This window comes from Nanorana parkeri, unplaced genomic scaffold (genome assembly GCF_000935625.1).
Source record: "Nanorana parkeri isolate BGI_ZX_2015 unplaced genomic scaffold, ASM93562v1 scaffold841, whole genome shotgun sequence".
NCBI classification, from domain to species: Eukaryota; Metazoa; Chordata; class Amphibia; order Anura; family Dicroglossidae; genus Nanorana; species Nanorana parkeri.
This window is the reverse complement of record NW_017307109.1, coordinates 485,711-504,975: the sequence shown is the minus strand read 5'-3', so window position 1 is coordinate 504,975 and position 19,265 is coordinate 485,711. Positions and strand designations below refer to the sequence as shown.

The 19,265-nt window shown below is 40.9% G+C and overlaps 1 protein-coding gene across 1 annotated transcript in view; it reads left to right on the top strand.

Moving 5' to 3' along the window:
• Positions 1 to 466: 466 nt before the first annotated feature.
• The window catches only part of GPC3 (glypican 3), a 365,721-nt gene continuing 346,922 nt past the window's right edge, over positions 467 to 19,265 (top strand). Inside the window, exon 1 of the mRNA XM_018565397.1 lies at positions 467 to 837. Coding sequence (XP_018420899.1) covers positions 687 to 837 — 151 coding nt within the window. The 5' untranslated portion in view covers positions 467 to 686. The remainder of the gene's footprint in view (positions 838 to 19,265) is intronic.

Below are 19,265 nucleotides of genomic sequence, written 5' to 3'. Positions count from 1 at the left end.
ACAAGATGGTAAGGAGGACCCTGCCTGTGAGGTTAGGACCCATACACATCTCTCTGCCCAGGTTTTAGCAACCTGGGACTCTTTGGCCAGCGTCCTGCTGAACACCTGGCAACCAGTGACGCCACTGGTTGCTAGGAGCTTAGAGTTACGCTCTGGCCAGCGTCATGCACCCCCCCACACACATACCCCTATGTTATTATGCACCCCACCCCTGCCAACTCAGGAGGCAAAAAGGCTAGGTACTCCCCTGGGTGCAGAACTTTCTATAGACACCACATATCCAGAAAAATGTCACAAAGGCTTTTTTTGAATCGCACCCAGTAAGTTCTAGGGTCGCATTCACGTGTTACTGCTAAAAATAGAAGCGCCGATGTAGTGATGAATAATGACCAGCAGGTGGCGCCTGATCCGTACCGTAAATGGTACGCTCTGCTTAAAGCCAAAAGAGGAGCATCCCAGGAGCAGAGCTCATTTCACCTAGGGCATGAGAAGCCGTGTACTGTACTCCTGACTGTGTGGGCGCTCTGCATCCAGGCTATACCCAGAATATAGGACTTCCATGCTGGCAGGACCCCTATCACTGCAGCCTGCTGTCTGGGCTCTCTCCTGCACCTGTTATCACAGCCAGGTGCTCTGGCATGCATTGAACTGTCAGCAAGATCTGAGCGAGCACCGAGACTGAACACATGGCAGCCTGGGAGTTGTGTGTAGCTGCGCTCATGGCATGGGTGACCATGGTGGCAGCAGCGAAGGGACCCCTCAACTGCAAAGAAGTGAGAGCCAGCTTTCATACTCTGCAGCCCGGAGTGAGGTGGGTCCCGGAGTCACCTGTGTCAGGTAAGCTCTGATCACTTCATTCTCTGTACACCACCCTAATCCTGTGCTAATGGCTAATACACTCCAGCTGCTGTGTCACATGTGTGGACATGCTGGAATTTGTAGCTCCACAGAGGCTGAATGGGTATAGTATACCTTTACATGGAACAATTGTGACATGCATACTGTTCTGGTAGAATCGTGTCTATGCATACAATATACAGAATATAGATTGTATGTGTTGTAATGTATGGACAAAGAGGAAGTGAAGGCAGTTCTTTCCTTCATAGGTGAAGTCTCATGCAACCTAGATTTTACTTTATTACATGGCATCCTCAAACTCTCTCTATGTCTATGTATTGACATGGCATCCTCAAACTCTCTCTATGTTTATAGTTTTCTACATGGCATCCTCAAACTCTCTCTATGTATATGATTCCACATGGCATCCTTAAACTCTCTATGCATATGTTTTACATTGCATCCTCAAGCTCTCTCTATGTGTATGTATTGGCATGGCATCCTCAAACTCTCTCCTATGTATATGCATGTACATGGCATGGTCAAACTCTCTCTATGTGTATGTATTGACATGGCATCCTCAAACTCTCTCGCATGTCTCCTTACAGTTAACTATTTGTTTTAGCCTTTAGACTTTTCCTGGCTATTGTCCATGAACATTGAAAATATAATATTGTAGTTGGGGTATCTGGGGAGTTTGTAAGCCAATCAGCCTTGCTGGAAGTGATTTCCTTTGTCTACAATTTGGAGCTGCATAATTTACTCTATGCATAGAGTGATTGCCATCTCCTCTAATGATTAGCAAAGCAAATGCATTTCTATTTTTGTATGTGGACGGTTAAGAATGGCTGTACATGGGCAGCTATCTCCCTCACAAATGACAGGCAGGGAAATAACTGTCCATGTTCAGGTGAGTGTCCTGAAAGTTTTCACCTGATGCTAACAATGGGACGCACACCTGGTACCACTGATCCTTCCTTGTTATTCTCCAAAGACGATTGAAGGATTGGATCCTGCTCACATAAAAAAACATCTAGTACAAAAGAGAATGTAGCAGAATGAGCACTCATGACCATCATTCAGGTGCGCTCATTGTCACCCACTGCTAGATCAGAAAGGACCTGGTTGTTTCAAACAATGTTCAAATTTCAGAGCATTGCTTATCTTTTATGGTCACCCAAACACATCCTTTTGTGCATTTCCCCCCCTAATGTGTTGTTCCTTTTAAAATCAATGAACATGCATCAAAATGCATGTCAACGCGTGTTGCAGTGCATGGCGACATGCGTTTTAACCTGCAATACAATGCGTGTTAAGGTGCATTTTAATGCATGTCCTTTAATTTTAGTGGAAAACACATAGGCAAAAACTACAAAGGTGTGTTTCCATTTTACGGGTTGTTTCACATGTATAGAGATGTGTACTTTTTACTGCACATGGACACTGATGCATGGTAGACAAAGTGCCCCTCTCTCTCAATTCGCGCAATTCACGTCATCAGAAACACATAAGTTGCTTTGCGGTGTGTTTGAAAAAAAAATGAGACAGGTATGGTTTTGGTCAGTGGACACCTGTTGAGGGCTCATTGAAGATAAATGGGCAACATGCCACAATATGTTTCTGTACAAGCAAAAATGCATGTCAGTTCACACATAGGAGGCATGAGCATCAACTTGTGTTGCATTAAAACAACCCATTCATTTAGATGGGCTATGTAATGCACCGCAACAGACCAAAAAATGTACATGTACCATTTCCTAAGCACAGCTCAAGGCATGGTAGTGCATTACTGCATTTTACCGTGTGCTGCAACTAAGGTGCGTTGGGGTGCTATTCACATTTAGTTATTGCAGCGAACTTAAAGATTGTAATAAATAATCTTGTGCCAGACCCCACATAACTATAATCTGGTTGGCCAATTAGCAGGACAGATTGTGCCTTCTTGCCTGTCAGCGCAACTATTAAACACAGTGGTTTCTTCTTGATAAGATGCAAAAAAAGTGCAGTAACCCATAGCAACCAATCAGGTTATAGCGTAAATCAATTTTGTGCAGCCTGGACAAGGAAACTTTTCTGATAAGTTGCTATGGGCTACTACATTCCACGCATCACTCTTTGCATTATCATAATGCACATTAATATTTTACCTGCCTTGCACGCCATTGTTCTCTTTTGAAGTGAACAATGCGATTTGCTGACTTTACGGCTTTGGTATTTTATTAATTGTTTGTTTTTTCCCCCACTGTATGCAATGGTTTCTGTAGTGTTCAGGCTTCATCAATTGAGGCACATTAAATCACTGTAGTTGTCATACATGTTTAGTAACCTTCTAGTGTGAAACAGGGAGGAGAGCCAAATCAAAATTGTATGGGGGAATATATCAAAACTGGAGCAGACCAAATCTGGAGCAGCTGTGCATGGCAACCAATCAGCTTCTTTCTCCAGTTTGTTCAGTAAGGCCTCATTCACAGGAGAAACGGCCGGCACGTACAGCTCGGTGCTGCGTGCATGGCCGTATCGGGCAGCTCCCGTATCGCGCGGCATACGGCCGTGTAGTTCCATAGAGAAGGACAGGGGCTGCGTACTAATCACACACAGCCCCTGTCTTTCCAGGGAGCTGCCTGATACGGCCGTGCCGGCAGCAGTACGTGCCGGTAGTTTTTCATGTGAATGAAGCTTTAAGGTTTGAAAATGAAAGAGAGAAGCTGATTGGTTGCCATGTACAGATGCTCCAGATTTTGTCTGCTCCAGCCTTGATAAATTCCCTTCTATATGTTTTATGTGCATGTTCAGATGGGATTTGTACCCACATTTTGACGTGTTTTGGCACTTTTTGCTTTGTTTACACATATGTGTTGCTGTAACATTTTATTTGGGGGTAATGGTTGGAAATGTCAAACAATATACAGTTTCAAGTAAACAGTACATTTCAGCAGTTAGGCAGAGAAGAACATGTGTTTGATTTACAACTTATTTTGAAATGTAATTCTCATAAATATACAATGAATTGCTGTGCAGCAAATCGCATATGTTTTGCTGAAAACACAATATCCTTATTTTTTAACATCTCAGGAGGTAAACGAACATTAAGGAAATCAATAAAACAGTGGCAACTGTGGAATAGGAAGTGTTACACAGGTCCTGGGGATGTCTTATATTTTTCCTTTAGCTTCTGATTTTACAAATTTTTTTTTTTTAAGGACCCCACGAAAGAATAGGAGCTATATTTGTCTTTTATTTTTACTCTTCAATGTTAAAGTGACACTAAACTCAGGAGTTAAATCTTAAAAATGCATTTACCTTTTTAACTATTAACAGAAATGTTCCAATGAATAAAGGACATGTATTGTGAATTATTCAGCTGTAGATCCTCAAAACATCTCTGATTTCATACTGTTCTTCCTTCCGGAGGATGGCTACTTTTGTTCCCCATGGTCTTTGTGTGTGTTTTGTAAAGTAGCCGCCGCCACAAGATCACTCCCGTGATGGACTACAATCTCACTCTTAGTTTACTAATTTGTATTGAGATTGTAGTCCATCACGAGAGTGAGCGTGGAGCGGTGACTACTTTACAACACACACAGGGACCATAGGGAACAAAAGTAGCCATCCTCCAGGAGGAAGGACAGTGTCAGCATGAATTCAGAGATGATTTGAAGAGCTACAGCTGAGTGATACACAAAGTCCAGTATTGTTTTACCAATTTGCCAAAAAATGTATAAAAAAAAAAAGAAGACGACCCTGATCGAAGTTTGCCAGGACAATGGATAGGAGGAAGAGGTGAGGTTGAGTTTCCCCGACGTTCTCCTGACTTAACACCTGACTTCTACCTATAGGGGACCTTAAAGGATGTAGTGGACTGTAGAAAACCAGCTACACTGGCGGTACTTTAGGAAGAAATTGAAACAAAATGTGCAGCGAGGACACTTTGGCCAACGTTACTCAAGCAGTAGTTCGCCATAATCAGAATTGTCTGGACGCTGATGGTAACCACTTTGAGCACCTCTTGTAATTGCAGAAGTCAAACGTGACTTCTATTGAGTATTATAATTTTATCGGTATATATTGAGTATTACCATTTTAATACAGTTTTTTTTCCTTTCTTAAAAAGTATATACATTTTTTTTGCCAGCCTCTGTAATTAGGGTACTCAAATGCATTTTTAAGATTGAACTCCTGAGTTTAATGTCACTCTAATGTTAATTTATTTGTACCTTATCTTTACTTGGGTAAGGTACAGGCACAGAGAAAATAATAATTATTTTTTAACTCTTCTAAAGCTTTTTTTGGATGAATTGTATATAAAAAAATCTCTCTATGCTGATTCTAGAATCTCAATTGTAATGTTCAGTCCCAGAAGCCACACATGATGTGTACTTTAATGTAGTATATGAGTTTTGTCAACTACTGATTTAAAAAAGGAAAAGAAAATACAGATTTTTGTAACTGTTATGGAAATACTGATGTTTGCACTTTTATCTCTACATTGGCCCTGTTTTTTCTTATTTTCAGTATTTGAAATGTGTATGATGTGTGATGTTTGCTGCAAAGTACTGTAAGTCCATGTGTCATACTGTACTGTCATCAGTTAGCTTTATTCCTCCTAGATGGGAAGATGTGTTGTATTGAATTATACCTCACTGGTTGATGTAGATTACTGTTTACAAATCCTAATTCTGTCTAGATTTTCCTTTTGAGACAGTGATACAGCTATCTGGGCACAGCAAAACGATATTTCTTTGGTAAGGTGTAAAGCTGAATACATATGTGTCTATTAAGAAATATTTTAGCAGCCCCCTATGGCTTAATATTTTATTAAAACATGACATATGGATACAGTTATGGAAACAGTTGTGTTTTTTTTTTTCTCCAGACTAAAACAGACAAAGGAGACAAAATCACCACTTAGCTCTATAGAGATGCTATTTCGACACTTCTTAAGATATCAGTCTTGAGATTAAACTCAAGTTTATGTTTAATATGAAAAATAGTGCCCAATAGTCTCTTAAATAACCATTTGTTGAGCAGTTATTCCCCTTTGCCCAATCAAATCTGTGGAGGAGAGGCGATTAATCCCTCATATTCTCCGGGATGCTACAAAATTGCAGCATTGTTTGATTGCTCAGTAATTCAATTGCAACTCTCTCTTGTAGTAGTTGATGTGTTACAAACAGGGCAATCAATTCAGATTATAGTTGCACAATCAAAAAAATTGCCTATGTAGCCCTTGTGTGCTTCTTTTAAATGATCAAAATGACCTGTGCCTACCTGGAAGCGTTTGGGAAAACATTACCTGCCAGATTTGGTTTGAAAAAATACCTACAAAGGTGAGCTACAACTGCTATACCCTCAAAAAGTGGAATTATCTCCTGAGGATGCTGTTGGCTAGAGATCTGCACTTGAATCCTAGGTCTGCTGTGGACAATATGAGGGGGTACCACTCTGCTGTTTGGGCTTTTCATTCGTTTTAAATGATGGGAAGTTCTTGAGGATCACCCAAACTTCTCATATTGGCAGGGATAGATTATGGAATTATGAAAGTGAGATATAAGAATCCAAGGGTTAGCTCGGCTCACCAGGCTCCACCAGTAATAAAATTTAACTTTTGAGTTGACTTACCCTCTAAACAATAGACATATTGGAGTATCACATGCTATTAGTCTGCAATAGTTCATTTGGTGTGTTCACAGTGAAATGATCACTGACATTCCTTGTGAAAGAGGGAACAGGTTGTCTAATTGGTTGACTGATGATTATGCATAAGCATGCACATTCGCATCACTCTCCCCTACCATCCATCAGTTAGCAGAAACCATCCTGCCTGATCAAGCATTCCTGCCTGACTGGAGGTTGACTCCTTAGTTGTGCAGTTTCCTACAACACAGAAACTCATTTTAAAAATTATATACATATTCAAAATACTCATGGGGGGCTGGTGGCTAAAAACTACTGAAATTATTCTTCAGGGTAGAGAAAATGGGCAGGCATATTAGAAGTGATCATTTAAATATCTATTGATGCGTTGATGATTTTTTTGCTAAAAATGTTCAGTTTTTCTTATTTAAGTAAAGATTGCACATATAAGACCTGTGGGCAGCTTAAATTTTCTCCCACAATGTATAGTGTCTGCTTTGATCTGAAAGTGGCCATAGAAATAATGAACACCCCTGATAAGGGGTGCATCAGGTGACATTTATTTAATGTAGCTTGTGAGGATAAAAAAATTATTCCATTGCTTTCAAATAGTCAGCACGGTGCCATCTAGCTTGGTTCGTTGGTTCTAAGATAAATGCATTGTTGCTAATGGAGGTCATTGTTATACCAAGGTTTGATCCATATGCTCCAGTTTCTGATGATACATTATCAAGAGATATGAACTATTTCAGTCCACAGGACAAGAGTTCTTGCTGTAGGCCATCCTCACCTAGCCTGCCAATGAATAGCTGACATTCATATGGAATTTAAATTATGACTTTGCCATTGTGACAACTGGTTACATTAAAAAAGTGAATCGCTCATGAAGCAGAGCCTCTGGAGACTCATGTCAAAATCTGGCTGTCTTCTCAGGTCAAGTGGAAAAGGGAAGAGTCAGTGCTGGCAGTATCGCTCTCCTATACACAGGACCGTGTCACTTTTGGGTTCCTATTATTTTCTAAATGGGGTCTCTAGAGATTTCCAGGCCTGTGTGTTCCACAGCTTTCACAGCAAAGCCTAGGGCTAGAAAGACAACCCACTGGAGGGCAAATGTTTTTTGTCATTAGAAGCAGCTTCTGTAAAGAAATGGCTTCATGCTGCTGGTCTGGACTTTTAGCTCATGCCTTTTTATTCAATATTTGACATTAAAGTCCAATTGAAGATACAGAAATAGTTATTTAGCTAGACAGCTATTTTACTAACAACCTCCATTTTCCATATTGTGACTGCAATTTCTGGTTCTACTAGTTGTGTAGCATGTCTTAATATGACTGTGCAGCATAATAGGCACCAAGGTTTGACCACTTTCCCCTGTGCTTGTCATAATATAATAGACCTGGTCAGCACACCACCACTCTTATTAAGCAATACAAGTCTGTATGAGGAAACCTGGTGAGAGGTGGGGCCGTTGCTCTGTTATACCAGTTTAGAGTATCAAATTTCCACAAAGAGAAAGGAGTATTTTGGAGCCTATCCAACTTAAAATCCATTAAAATCATAATATACAGTGGTACAGGATTTTACAGTGAAGAAAATATGTGAACCCTTAATTGGGCTTTAATCTCTACGTATTGGAAAGTGTAAGAATGGCCACAGAAGGATAAACCCTGGAGATAAGTTGCCAAACCTGCCCTGATTTTTTTTACCAGACTTGGGGGAGTTATTAACCTTAATACATGTAAAATATCTACAAATGATGTATACTCCTGATGATTGTAATTGCTCTTAATTCCTAGGATGCCCCTACCCTGCCCCGGTATTGCAAAAATTGTTCTACTTAGTTGCATGGCTTGTAAATTATGTATGTGTGGTTGCACTGAGTGTGAAAACATTTTTGGGCCATACCAATAATCCAGTTAAATAAATTACAGTAATCCTCCTGTGATCATCTGAAGACAAGACCATTATAGGATACGTCATTGTATGTTGATATGAGAGTATATGCATTTATAGGACATTTCTAAATGCATGAAATTATTTTAAATGGTATCATTCATTTTGTGTTTTAGGTGCATTCAGGATATTATTGTTTAGAGAAAATAGAGATCAGTGCATTCAGGGGCCGTTTGGATACTCTGAATGCATGTACATATTTGTGTTCAATCAATTTTTAACAATAAACCGTAGGTACAATGTGGAAATACAGAATCCAATAGGGTTACAGGATCAATCAAAGTGTACAGTGTCAGAATCAAGATGTGCAACCATATAAGCCCAATCGGGCTATCAGGGAAGATTATCAGTATAAGAGGTACATATAGGAAAAGGTAAACAGTAAATGGAGAGGGCCCCAATATAGTTGACCCCAAACTTAAATATGGCAAAAATACAGGACAGGGGCAGATCAAACACCTCAAAGGACCAAAGATTCCAACCAAATGAAAAGAGGGAGGCATGTAGGAAACGATCCATGGTTCCCAAATCTTCTCAAATTTATTGAGTAACTGGACAGCCGACATCTTTTCAAAAACATGACTTGCGAGATTCTGAGTTTGACTTCCGGGAAGGGGAACTGTAAGGGAGTGCCGTACCCGCACAATCACCCCCCTCGCTTCAGTGAGAATATAGCTAACTAGCCGAAACTGACATTAAGTACAGACTTCTGTTTTTTTACCCAGTAATGCTTCGACTGGGTTTTTGCTAATTGATTTCCCTGTCATTGTATAAAACAACCGGTACACCCTAGACCAAAAGCGCTGCATCCTAGGACATTCCTACCAAATATGGAGAAAGGAGCCCTCCACCTGCTGCAACCCTGGTAGTTCTCATGAAAATGCCAAGTATCTGCACTGGTACTTGAAGTATCTGTGCATCCCTACTGACAACCCTAAAAACATAGTGGGGACCTAGAGGGAACTGCATGAGATATATGGAGAGGAACCAGGTACCTTCGCAGGAGCAACTTATAATTCGCTTCCACCGCTCTGACATTAGTAGAACTCTTAGCAGTCGTGACCCATATCTAGGTGCATGTGTTTTCATCAAGAGAACATCCCAATTCCTGTTCCCACTTAGAGGCATAGGAATTCCATCAGTGAAGCATAAAGATGATAAATCAAGCCCGAACCTCGTACATTATCCGATGAAAGTTCCGACACTGGGCCTTTCAACGTCTGCAGAATATACGTTTAATTTGCAAAAATGTTAAAAGATCTCTGGAGCATGGGAAAAGAAGCAATACCAGTTGCAGTGCCTGGCTTGGTACAAAGATCGTGACCATCAGCACTGGAACACAGAAGGAGTATTATAGCCCGGGAGAAAGAAAGGGTTCCCTTGGAGAGACAAAAGAGGGGCATGTGGGCAGGCCCATTGTTGAGAGACTTTCAGGCTATCCCAGAGATGCAAGGTATGTTTGGTGATTGGACACGTAACCGTCTTACGGAGTTTGGTGGGTAACCAGGGAAGATTGGCAAGGAATATTGGGGTACATAAGTAAGCTTTAAAGGAGACCCACAGGAGGACTTCTTGTTCCGAATGCCATTGGATCAGGGGAACCAATTGTACCGCCGAATAGTATTTCTGGAAGAGTGGTAAATCCAGACCCCCCCAACGTTTCGTATGGCACTGGACAGAGCGAGCTACCCTGGGAACCGAACCGGACTAGACAAACTGGAGGATCTGACGTTTAGGAGTCAAAAAGGAAAGGATGGAATAGGAACAGACAAGACCCTAGCGAAATACAAAAACTTTACTTGCGACATCTTTACTGCTGTAATTCTCCCAAGCCACAAAATATGGTGTTTGTTCCAAGAGATCAGAAGCGAGGACAAATGGGTGAACAACTTAGGATAATTCGCACTGGATAAAGTGTCATAAGACGGAGTAAGGTGAACTTCAAGATATGGAAGGGTAGCCTGGACCCACAAGTAGGGAAAGAACCATTTCATAGCGTCACAAACAGAGAGGGAGGTAAGGAGACATTAAGGGCCTTCGATTTAATAGAGTTGACACGCAAGCCTGGCAGATCCCCGAATTGTTGTAGCATTTGTAAAAGATTAGGCAAGGATATTATAGGGTTGGAGACCATCAAAAGAGCGTCGTCAGCAAGTAGGCTGATTTTATGATGATATCACGCCACCTCAATACCCAGAATGTCATTTATGACAACTAATAGCTTGAGCCAAAGGCTCAATGGCCAGGGCAAAGGGTAGAGGGGACAAAGGACACCCCTACCTAGATCCCCTAGAGATTGGAAAAACATCTGATCAGAAGCCCTGATACTGGACATATGCTGAGGGCATGGAGTAAAGAGCATATATCCACTTCAAAAAGGACAGTCCAAGTCCCCAGTGCTAAAGAACCTGCTTTAGCCCGAGGGAGTCGAAAGCTTTGGTGATGTCCAGTGACTGCAACATTATCGAGATTTGCCTAGTGTGTGCTATGTGAAGAAGTAGAGCGTAGTGAATGTTATCCCCTGCCTATTCCCTGGTATGAATCCCACCTGATTCTTCGATACCAGCGAGCTCAAAAAATAATTAACTTTAGTAGCAAGAATTTTTGTGAGCAGCTTAATATCAATGTTGTTTAAAGAAATGAGCCTATAATTCTCCCACGAGGTGTGATCAGTATGGGGCTTTGGAATCGTACAAATCAAAGATAATGGGGAATCGCGAGCCAAAGTACTTCCTTTTTGACGATCATTCAAAAAGTTTCGTCCACCTCCATATCAGGCAAAGTAATTGATAAAGTAAGTATAGAATTGATATAGTATTGAATGGTATAGAGTTTAGGGCCCTCATCTCTTAGTCTGTTGGCCAATAAAGTATCAGGTTTGTCTCCCTGGAGATAGAATTTATGCTTCACCCACTGTAAATGGGGATACTTCCCGCAAGCACATTTTTAAATGCAGAAAAATGTGATCTGGGACGTGTATCTATATAATTACCAGATCAATTTTTCCGCATTGAAATAAAACAAGTTTGAATGCAGCCTTTACACCAAGCTGACTATTTTACGTACATTTAAAAAAACTTCTGGTCCCTTTTTAACAGATTAGCCTTCAAGTGTGCTTTAGGACTTGTTGCTCTCTCTCAATAACAGCAGAGACTAATTGTTCAGAAATAAAGGGCGCCAAACCAAGAGGTTAGAGTCCAAAAGTGCCTTATTTGTTCACAAGTTGATCAAACAAAAACTGCCAATGCGTTTTTGGGGGGCAACACTCCCACTCATCCGGGCTTAGAATGGGATACGGATTTGATTTGAATTGACTGCTGCTGTCAATAACAATTCCAGCCCTAATGGAGGTCTTTTTTAATCAAATCATATAGAGGTCAGTTTGCTTAAAGTGTCTTTTTAATACAATCAAATCCTAATCCCATTCTAAGCCCTGATGAAAGGGAAATGTTGCTGCCCCCCAAAATACGTTGACTGTTTTATATTTGATCGAATTGTGAACAATTTGGTTTGGCACCATTTATTTCTGAACATTCTGGTTGCCCAACAAGGGAGGCCTGTTTTGTTTGGAAGCTGCCTTTCCAGTGAGCTTATTTGCAAACTTTTCTGCAGCTGGATGATTTTAGAGTGCACAGAAACCTCAGATCCTCCTAAATGTGTTACTTTAGAGTAACAGAGGAGAGTTTGTGTATTCTATGACAGGACGCTGTGTGCTTAAAATGTTTTTTTCCTCTGGAAGACTGTTTTTTAATCTCACAGTGACTTTATTGGGTTGACAACCATTTTGGTATAGATGGTAAGACATACTTCCCAACCTCAGTCTTTGAAAAAGAGGGACATCCTGTAGAAGGTGATAACGCGGGTGGGCCTGGCTACATAGTGCTGAACAATAGATCAACAGGCATAACGTTCTATTTAGGCTTTTCTTCTTCTTTTTTTCTCTTTTTTTTCTCCGTATCTCTATAGGTTGAATTCGATGGACTTGTGTCTTTTTTCAACTAGACTAGACTAACTATGTAACTATGATGTGCTTTTAAAGGGTCATAGTAAGAGTCTACTCACGATATACACTGCACACATGTGCCACAGTCCTTGTACCCATAAAATACGCTGTAATTCCTTACAACAAGCAAAAGTCTTACAGACACACACAAACTGCAGGACAAAATACCTTTTTTTTAAACTTTCCTATTGCATATGCTTTTCTGTCTGAGCATACCTTGAGGAAGAACTTTATTCCAACATTTAGGGGGTACTTAACGACCATCAACTATTGAAATAAAAACACCCTTGGTCAAGAATATGTAGCCTACAGCACATCATACTGAGTACAGCAGTTAGAATTATGTAACCCAGTGCCCCTTATACTGTATGTCCAGTGGTAGAAAAATTCTCCCATGTCATTGGTCAGTGGTAGAAAAATGCCTGTCATTATTGGTCAGTGGGAGAAAAGTGCCTGGTGTTATTGATCAATAGGACACAAATGCCCAACATCATTGGTCAGTGGGAGAAGATGCCTGACGTTGTTGGTTGCTTAGAGGGAAAAAATGCCCTGTAGGGCTGCAACAACTAATCGATTATTGAAAAAGTTGTCAACTTTTTCAATAATCGATTAATCGGCTTCCGATCAGTTGGCCCTGTTCACGGCTCCACACACGCTCTTCACGCCGCACCTCCTCCCTGCCTCACACTCACCGCCCACCCACATCCACGATCGGCACAGGGACGCGGGGAGATGTAGTAAGGAGGAGCAGGTGTGGGGGGATGACAGCCGCCGATAGACAGGTCCGATTCAGAAGCAAGTTGCTGGTAGACTGCTCAGGTAAGCCTGCACTTTCCCACACATGGTGTTCTATAATGTATTTCTGGGATTTGTATTCCTCTATAGCTGATGGTACATTGTGCTGTATATTATACAGAGCGCTACAGAGATACAGAGGAATACAAATCCCAGCAATACATTATACACTGTATGTATAATGTATTGCTGGGATTTGTTGTATTCCTATATAGCTGGTGATATTCTGCGCTGTATAGAGGACTACAAATCCCAGCGATAATACATTATACAGCGCAATGTGGAATACCACCAGCTATAGAGGAGTACAACAAATTCCAGCAATAATACATTATACAGTGGTGCAATGCCGAATACCAACAGCTATAGAGACTGCAAAACCCAGCAATAGTACATTATACAGCGCAATGCAGAATACCGCCAGCTATAATGTACTATTGCTGGGATATGTTGTAGTCCTCTATAGCTGGTGATATTCTGCATTGCGCTGTATAATGTACTATTGCTGGGATTTGTAGTCCTCTATAGTCGGTGCCATTCTGCATTCATTGCTGTATAAATATACACTTTCCTTTTCACTATATTGCGCACCACACTATTTTTTTTTTCTTTTTTACTTTTTTTTCTTCCACTGCTCCAAGCTTGCTCCTGTGATGGAGTGCAATCTCAATACAAACTAGTAGTCCATTTTTTAAAATGTATTTTATTTTTTATCCGATTTAACCGACTAATCAAACTTAATAATCGGCTAACCAATTTTGAAAATAATCGTTAGCTGCAGCTCTAATGCCCTGACATTTTTGGGAGGAAAAAATGCACTAGTGTCAGTGGTCAATGGGAGGTAAAAATGCCCAGACTTAGTGAGATGATCTAGCAGTAGAAGAAGAAGAAAAAGGTTGTCTTGATGTCGACACCTTTTTAAATCAGCCCCCCTTAAAGAAGAATTAACAAAAAAGGGTCAAAATTGTTGTAGTATCCTCAGGGGAACCAATGCACATCAGACTTGGCCCTGTTAAGATCCGTGCACTGATTTAAGACTAAAAGGACTTTATGCTGTGCTGTAGCTCCACCCCAGGATAATGCCCAGTTTATAGGTGTTTCTTTGAGGGAGCTATAGCACAGTATTGAGTTACCCCTCCATAGCCATGCTGACTCATCTTTTCTATTATGAATGAACAGTCAGCTCTGCAGGGCCATATGGTCTATTTGCCAGTGTAGTGGATGTTTATTAGCAGCTGGCAGCTCTGTTACACAGCCTCGCAGGACTGACTGTTTTTTTAGTATTATGATTGAAAAATCAGTGCTTTGGGGGCTGTCTGATAGAGCTGCCCGGCTGCTAGTAAACATACTCTGCACTGGCAGATCGCACAGCTCTGATAATGCTGACTGTTAATTCACAGTAGTGAAAGATCAGTCAGCGCTGCATAGCTATAATCCATCAGCCAGTGTATTGAATGGACTGAAAACTCCCCCCACTGTATATAAAGGCATTTAAAATGTATTTAGATACCGTAAGAAAGGGTTAAAACCACTATGAGGTTAATTTGTAAAACATTTTTTTGCTGTCTGCGTCCAATGGGGATATTTATCTTCACTTTATGTGCTGAAGATGCAACAAGAAATGAAAGGTAATCTCTGCAAAGTGAACAGAATTCCCATATTTTGAGAGTTGTCTTAGCAGGGGGGTGTTGAAAGTAGTAAACAGACCGTAAAAAAAATTGTTCAAGAAAGAAGACATGATCTCATAGCTCTTATTTGATGGTCTACAGTTGAAATGTAACCCCACATATATAGTAAAGGCAGAATACTATCTGCAATAGTGCATTCAAGCAGAGGCTTTCACTAAAATAATCACATAACACAAGGACCAGAGCCCTACAAAATGACGTAATCGTTTAGGTGTTTCCTAGGTTAGCAGGATGTCAAAACACAACCCTGCATGCATCCACAGTAGCATGTTTCACCTGAATCCACTGATCTGCTTAATTGGTGTTGCTCTTCAAAGTGTTAAGTAAAAATAGAAGATAAATCTAATTTAGTTCAGTACTTCTTAGTTTTTTTCAGTACAGAGAATGTGGTATACAGTATTTCATAATGTAGCCCTTTGTTTAATCATGTTATCAGATAAATGTATATTACTAACCAAAGAAAGACCCCTATGAGCTCATGTTACCCACTCAGCCAGAATGTTGGTCCCTAGAGACAATAATCAAGTTGTAGAGAGCTGCTTGTGCGGAATAGTTGGGATAATATAGTCAACAACGTAAGACGGCCATTTACTGTTGACCGCTGTCCACAGTGTACAGTGGACTCCTTTTACAGTGTGTTCAGAAGACTCATACAATCTCGGAGATTAAAGTGTTTGTCCAGCCCAAACTTTTTATTTTTGTTTTTGTTTTGTTATGGAGTATGGAGGATCTACAAATGTAAAGATTACTGGTGTATTTGCCTTTGCAAACACACACACGCGCGCGCACACACACACACACACACACACACACACACACACATATATCTATAGATATATATTGCTGTGCAAACGTTTAATGCAGGTGTTGTGAAAAAATGCTGTAAAATAAGAAGTTTTTGAAGGAACTCGTTAGGTAGCTTGTTCCAGACATCGCAGATATTGAGATTAGGGCTCTGTGGGGGCCAAACCATCACTTGCAGGACCCTTTTTTCTTTACGCTGAAGATAGTTCTTAATGATATTGGCTGTATGTTTGGGTTGGTTGTCCTACTGTAGAACACATTTGGGGCCAATCACATGCCTCCCTGATGTTATGGCATGATGAATAAGTATCTGCTTGTATTTCTCAGATTTGAAGACACCATTGATCCTGGCAAAATCTCAGACTCCATTGGCAGAAATGCAGCCCCAGACTTGCAAGGAACCTCCACCATGCTTCACTGTTGCTGCAGACAATCATTATTATACCACTCTCTAGCCCTTCAGCAAACAAATTGCCTCCTGCTACAGCCAAATATTTCAAATTTTGACTCGTCAGTCCAGAGCACCCCAGTTCCTATATCTTCCTGCATAGCTGAGTTGCTTAGCCTTGTTTTCACGTTGGAACTTTTTGGCCGCAGTTCTTCCATGAACACCATTTCTGGCCAGACTTCTCTGGACAGTAGATGGGTTTGCCTGGGTCCCACTGGTTTGTGCCAGTTTGGTGCAGATGACAAGCTCTATATATTTCTCTATGTCAAAGGGAAGTAAGCATGATGTGTCTTTAATCTGCTGCATTGAGTTTCCTTGGCTAACCACGGCGTCTATGGTCCTCAACTTTGCCCGTTTCTTTGTGCTACTTCAAAACACAGCTGTTTCTCTTTCAGTTAATGACTGTTTCAACCTCCATATGAAATTGATGATCCTTAGCACCTGCTTGGTATAATTGGTTAATCATACACCTGACTCTGCAAGCATAAGAACTGATGCTGGTTGAAGCCATGAATGGGTAGTCGCAAGGCCTCCTTCACACAGCTGAGAGTCAGCCCGTACAGATCCGTGCGGCATGCACGGCCGTATTGGGCCGTTCCAAGGAAGGACAGGTGCTGCGTGTGATTGTACTCAGCAGCCTGTTCTTCCCTATGGGAGGACGCAGCTGTACGCTCACCCAAGCTGCACATCCTTGCTGGTGTCAGTGCTCGGACGCAGACAGGATTCATCTTTCTAACAGAGGGTCAGATAGCAATAAAACCAGACAGGTGTTCTAATACTATCGCACTCTATTCAAAACTAAAATGTTTTGGCTTGACATGCCCTTTAAAGTTGAACTCCTCCAGGCAAATATAAGAGATACACTTTAAGGTATTTATTAATGAATCGTTTATGTTTGAAGTGAAACCTGAGCTTGACTTGATATACCCCCCAGGGAATGGTAGGACTGAGTGAGGTATGCTAGATGCAAATGTGTTGACAAAAAACAAGCTGATAAGCGAGGAAAAAGCAGAGATAGGAGTATGATCTCATTAGTCACTTTCGGCTCTTTTACTGTCTATTCAGAAAGCAGGAGTGGGAAGAAGGCACCACTTTATTACTTAAATGTAAGTGGCGTCATTCACTTGGCTGTACTGTATGATAGAGCTGTGTAAATCTCAGGATTGGATGGACAGTAATACAAACCCTTTGGCTAGATATTTCATATGTATTTAACTGTTTGTCTAGGGTTCAGCTTTAAGACTTTACATAATACGGCAAAATATTTTCTTCGATCATTTTATATAGTCTGAAAATTGTTCTGGGGGCCTTTTTGCACCATCTGTTTTTACTTTGGGGGTTTTGCACTGTGCATTAATGCATATGTTTTGTGTAGCTATCTGGCTGCTCACATCTCCCTTGCATTCCATATTGAAACCTTGACTGGCCACATTTTGTGTACGCTTTTTTTCATGAGAAAAGATTACAATCACTCGGTGGGTCAGAAGTTCAGAGCTTTTTATACTCATCCATAGCAAATACCAAGAGAAGTGTTACTAGTGCACATCTGCATGTTTAATTAATGAGGGTGGCTGGCAGCTTCTTCTTATTCGTTAAACATTAAACTTTACTGTTTTTAAAAGCATGTGTGAATAAGTGCATGGTTAAAACACCTTCTGTGCTCCAATATATCTAGAAAAAGCAAGCAAGCAAGTAAAACTTCACCATTTTACATTCCTTAGAGAGCTCTCTAGGGATCAAAGCAAACCTTGCATCAAAATGGTCCGCATATATTTTAGAGCCCCAGACACTACATTAAAACGTGGCTACCAGAAACCTAACTGTTGTCTGCTTGCTCTGTTCACTTGTTAGGTCATCTTGTTCCTGTTGTGGGTATTCCTGTTCTTCCTGGGCCCTGATCTCCAGCTTTTGCTCTTGCTGCTGTTCCTTCTGTCCTTCTTGGGTCCTGGTACCCACCTGTTCCTGCTTGCTTCCTTTTCCGCTGTCCTTTTTTGCTTTCCTTGATTTTAGGTTCATCTGTTTTCACTCTACCTAGCCCTATTACCTTTTTTGTTTTCCTGATTTTCTTGAACCTGCTAACTCCCTGACAAGTTGGACTCCTTAGACTTGATTTGCTTTCTAGACCTGGCCTTGTTAGAGAATCTCCTGCCCTGACCTTGGCTGTGTTTATTTTGTAATTTGTTAACTTTGAATCCTTCTGTGGTTTATTAATTTTGACCGTGGTCAGGACTTTGGCTTGGATGCTGGGCTCTTATTATCTGTGGCAAACTAAACTCTGGCTACCTTGAAAACTCACCTTTTGGAGTGTGTCTTTGCTACGAAATGCTAGGGTTGAAATGGGCAAAGTGCGCTACTGTAGTGGGCATCTGGTCAACAGAAACCCAACCCTTAGAGGATTCTTTCAGAAAAGACATATGGGAGATATGGGAGCCCAAGGCAGTGAGTGCTTCCTGAGCCTTCTGACACCATGTTGTGTTCTACTGGGTTTTCAAACTGCGTAAGTGTTCCTCGATCAACACCTCTACAAAACTCTATTGGAAGGATGTGACGGGTTGCTAACTTTGGAAGTAAGGTTCATACCTGGCAGTGTGATTTAGTCACATTACTTGACAACTGCTTGCTATGGCATGTTCCAATTAATGCTGTGAGAAATTAGGATTTCGTTGTACTTGACTTAGAATCTTTTTCTCCAGTAGTTTATGGAAACATTGTTTCTTCCCTTCTCATGTTATCCAGTGCTTGGTACTCCTGAATTTGTGTGTACTTGCAGAGGCATAGCCACCTGTTACGGGCTGTTTCCTTCTTTGATTAGTATAGTGTCCAAACCTCCTGTAGGGGCTAGATGTACCCATTAAGTGAAAGAAAAAGCCCTGTGTCCTTCAATATACTACTGGAGAAATGGATTTTAACAGAGTACAAAAAAAATCATGTTCTTTCTATCCACACAGGTTCTTTGGAAATTATGGTAAATAGATTACAGCAAGGGCAAGAGCTCGCTTTCATTTACACATCCAAGGAAGATGCATGTACTGAAAATTAGTCCTGTGTCAAAATCTCTCCCTGATTGGATTTTTGTTAAATAATCTAAACATGTTTTGGGGTC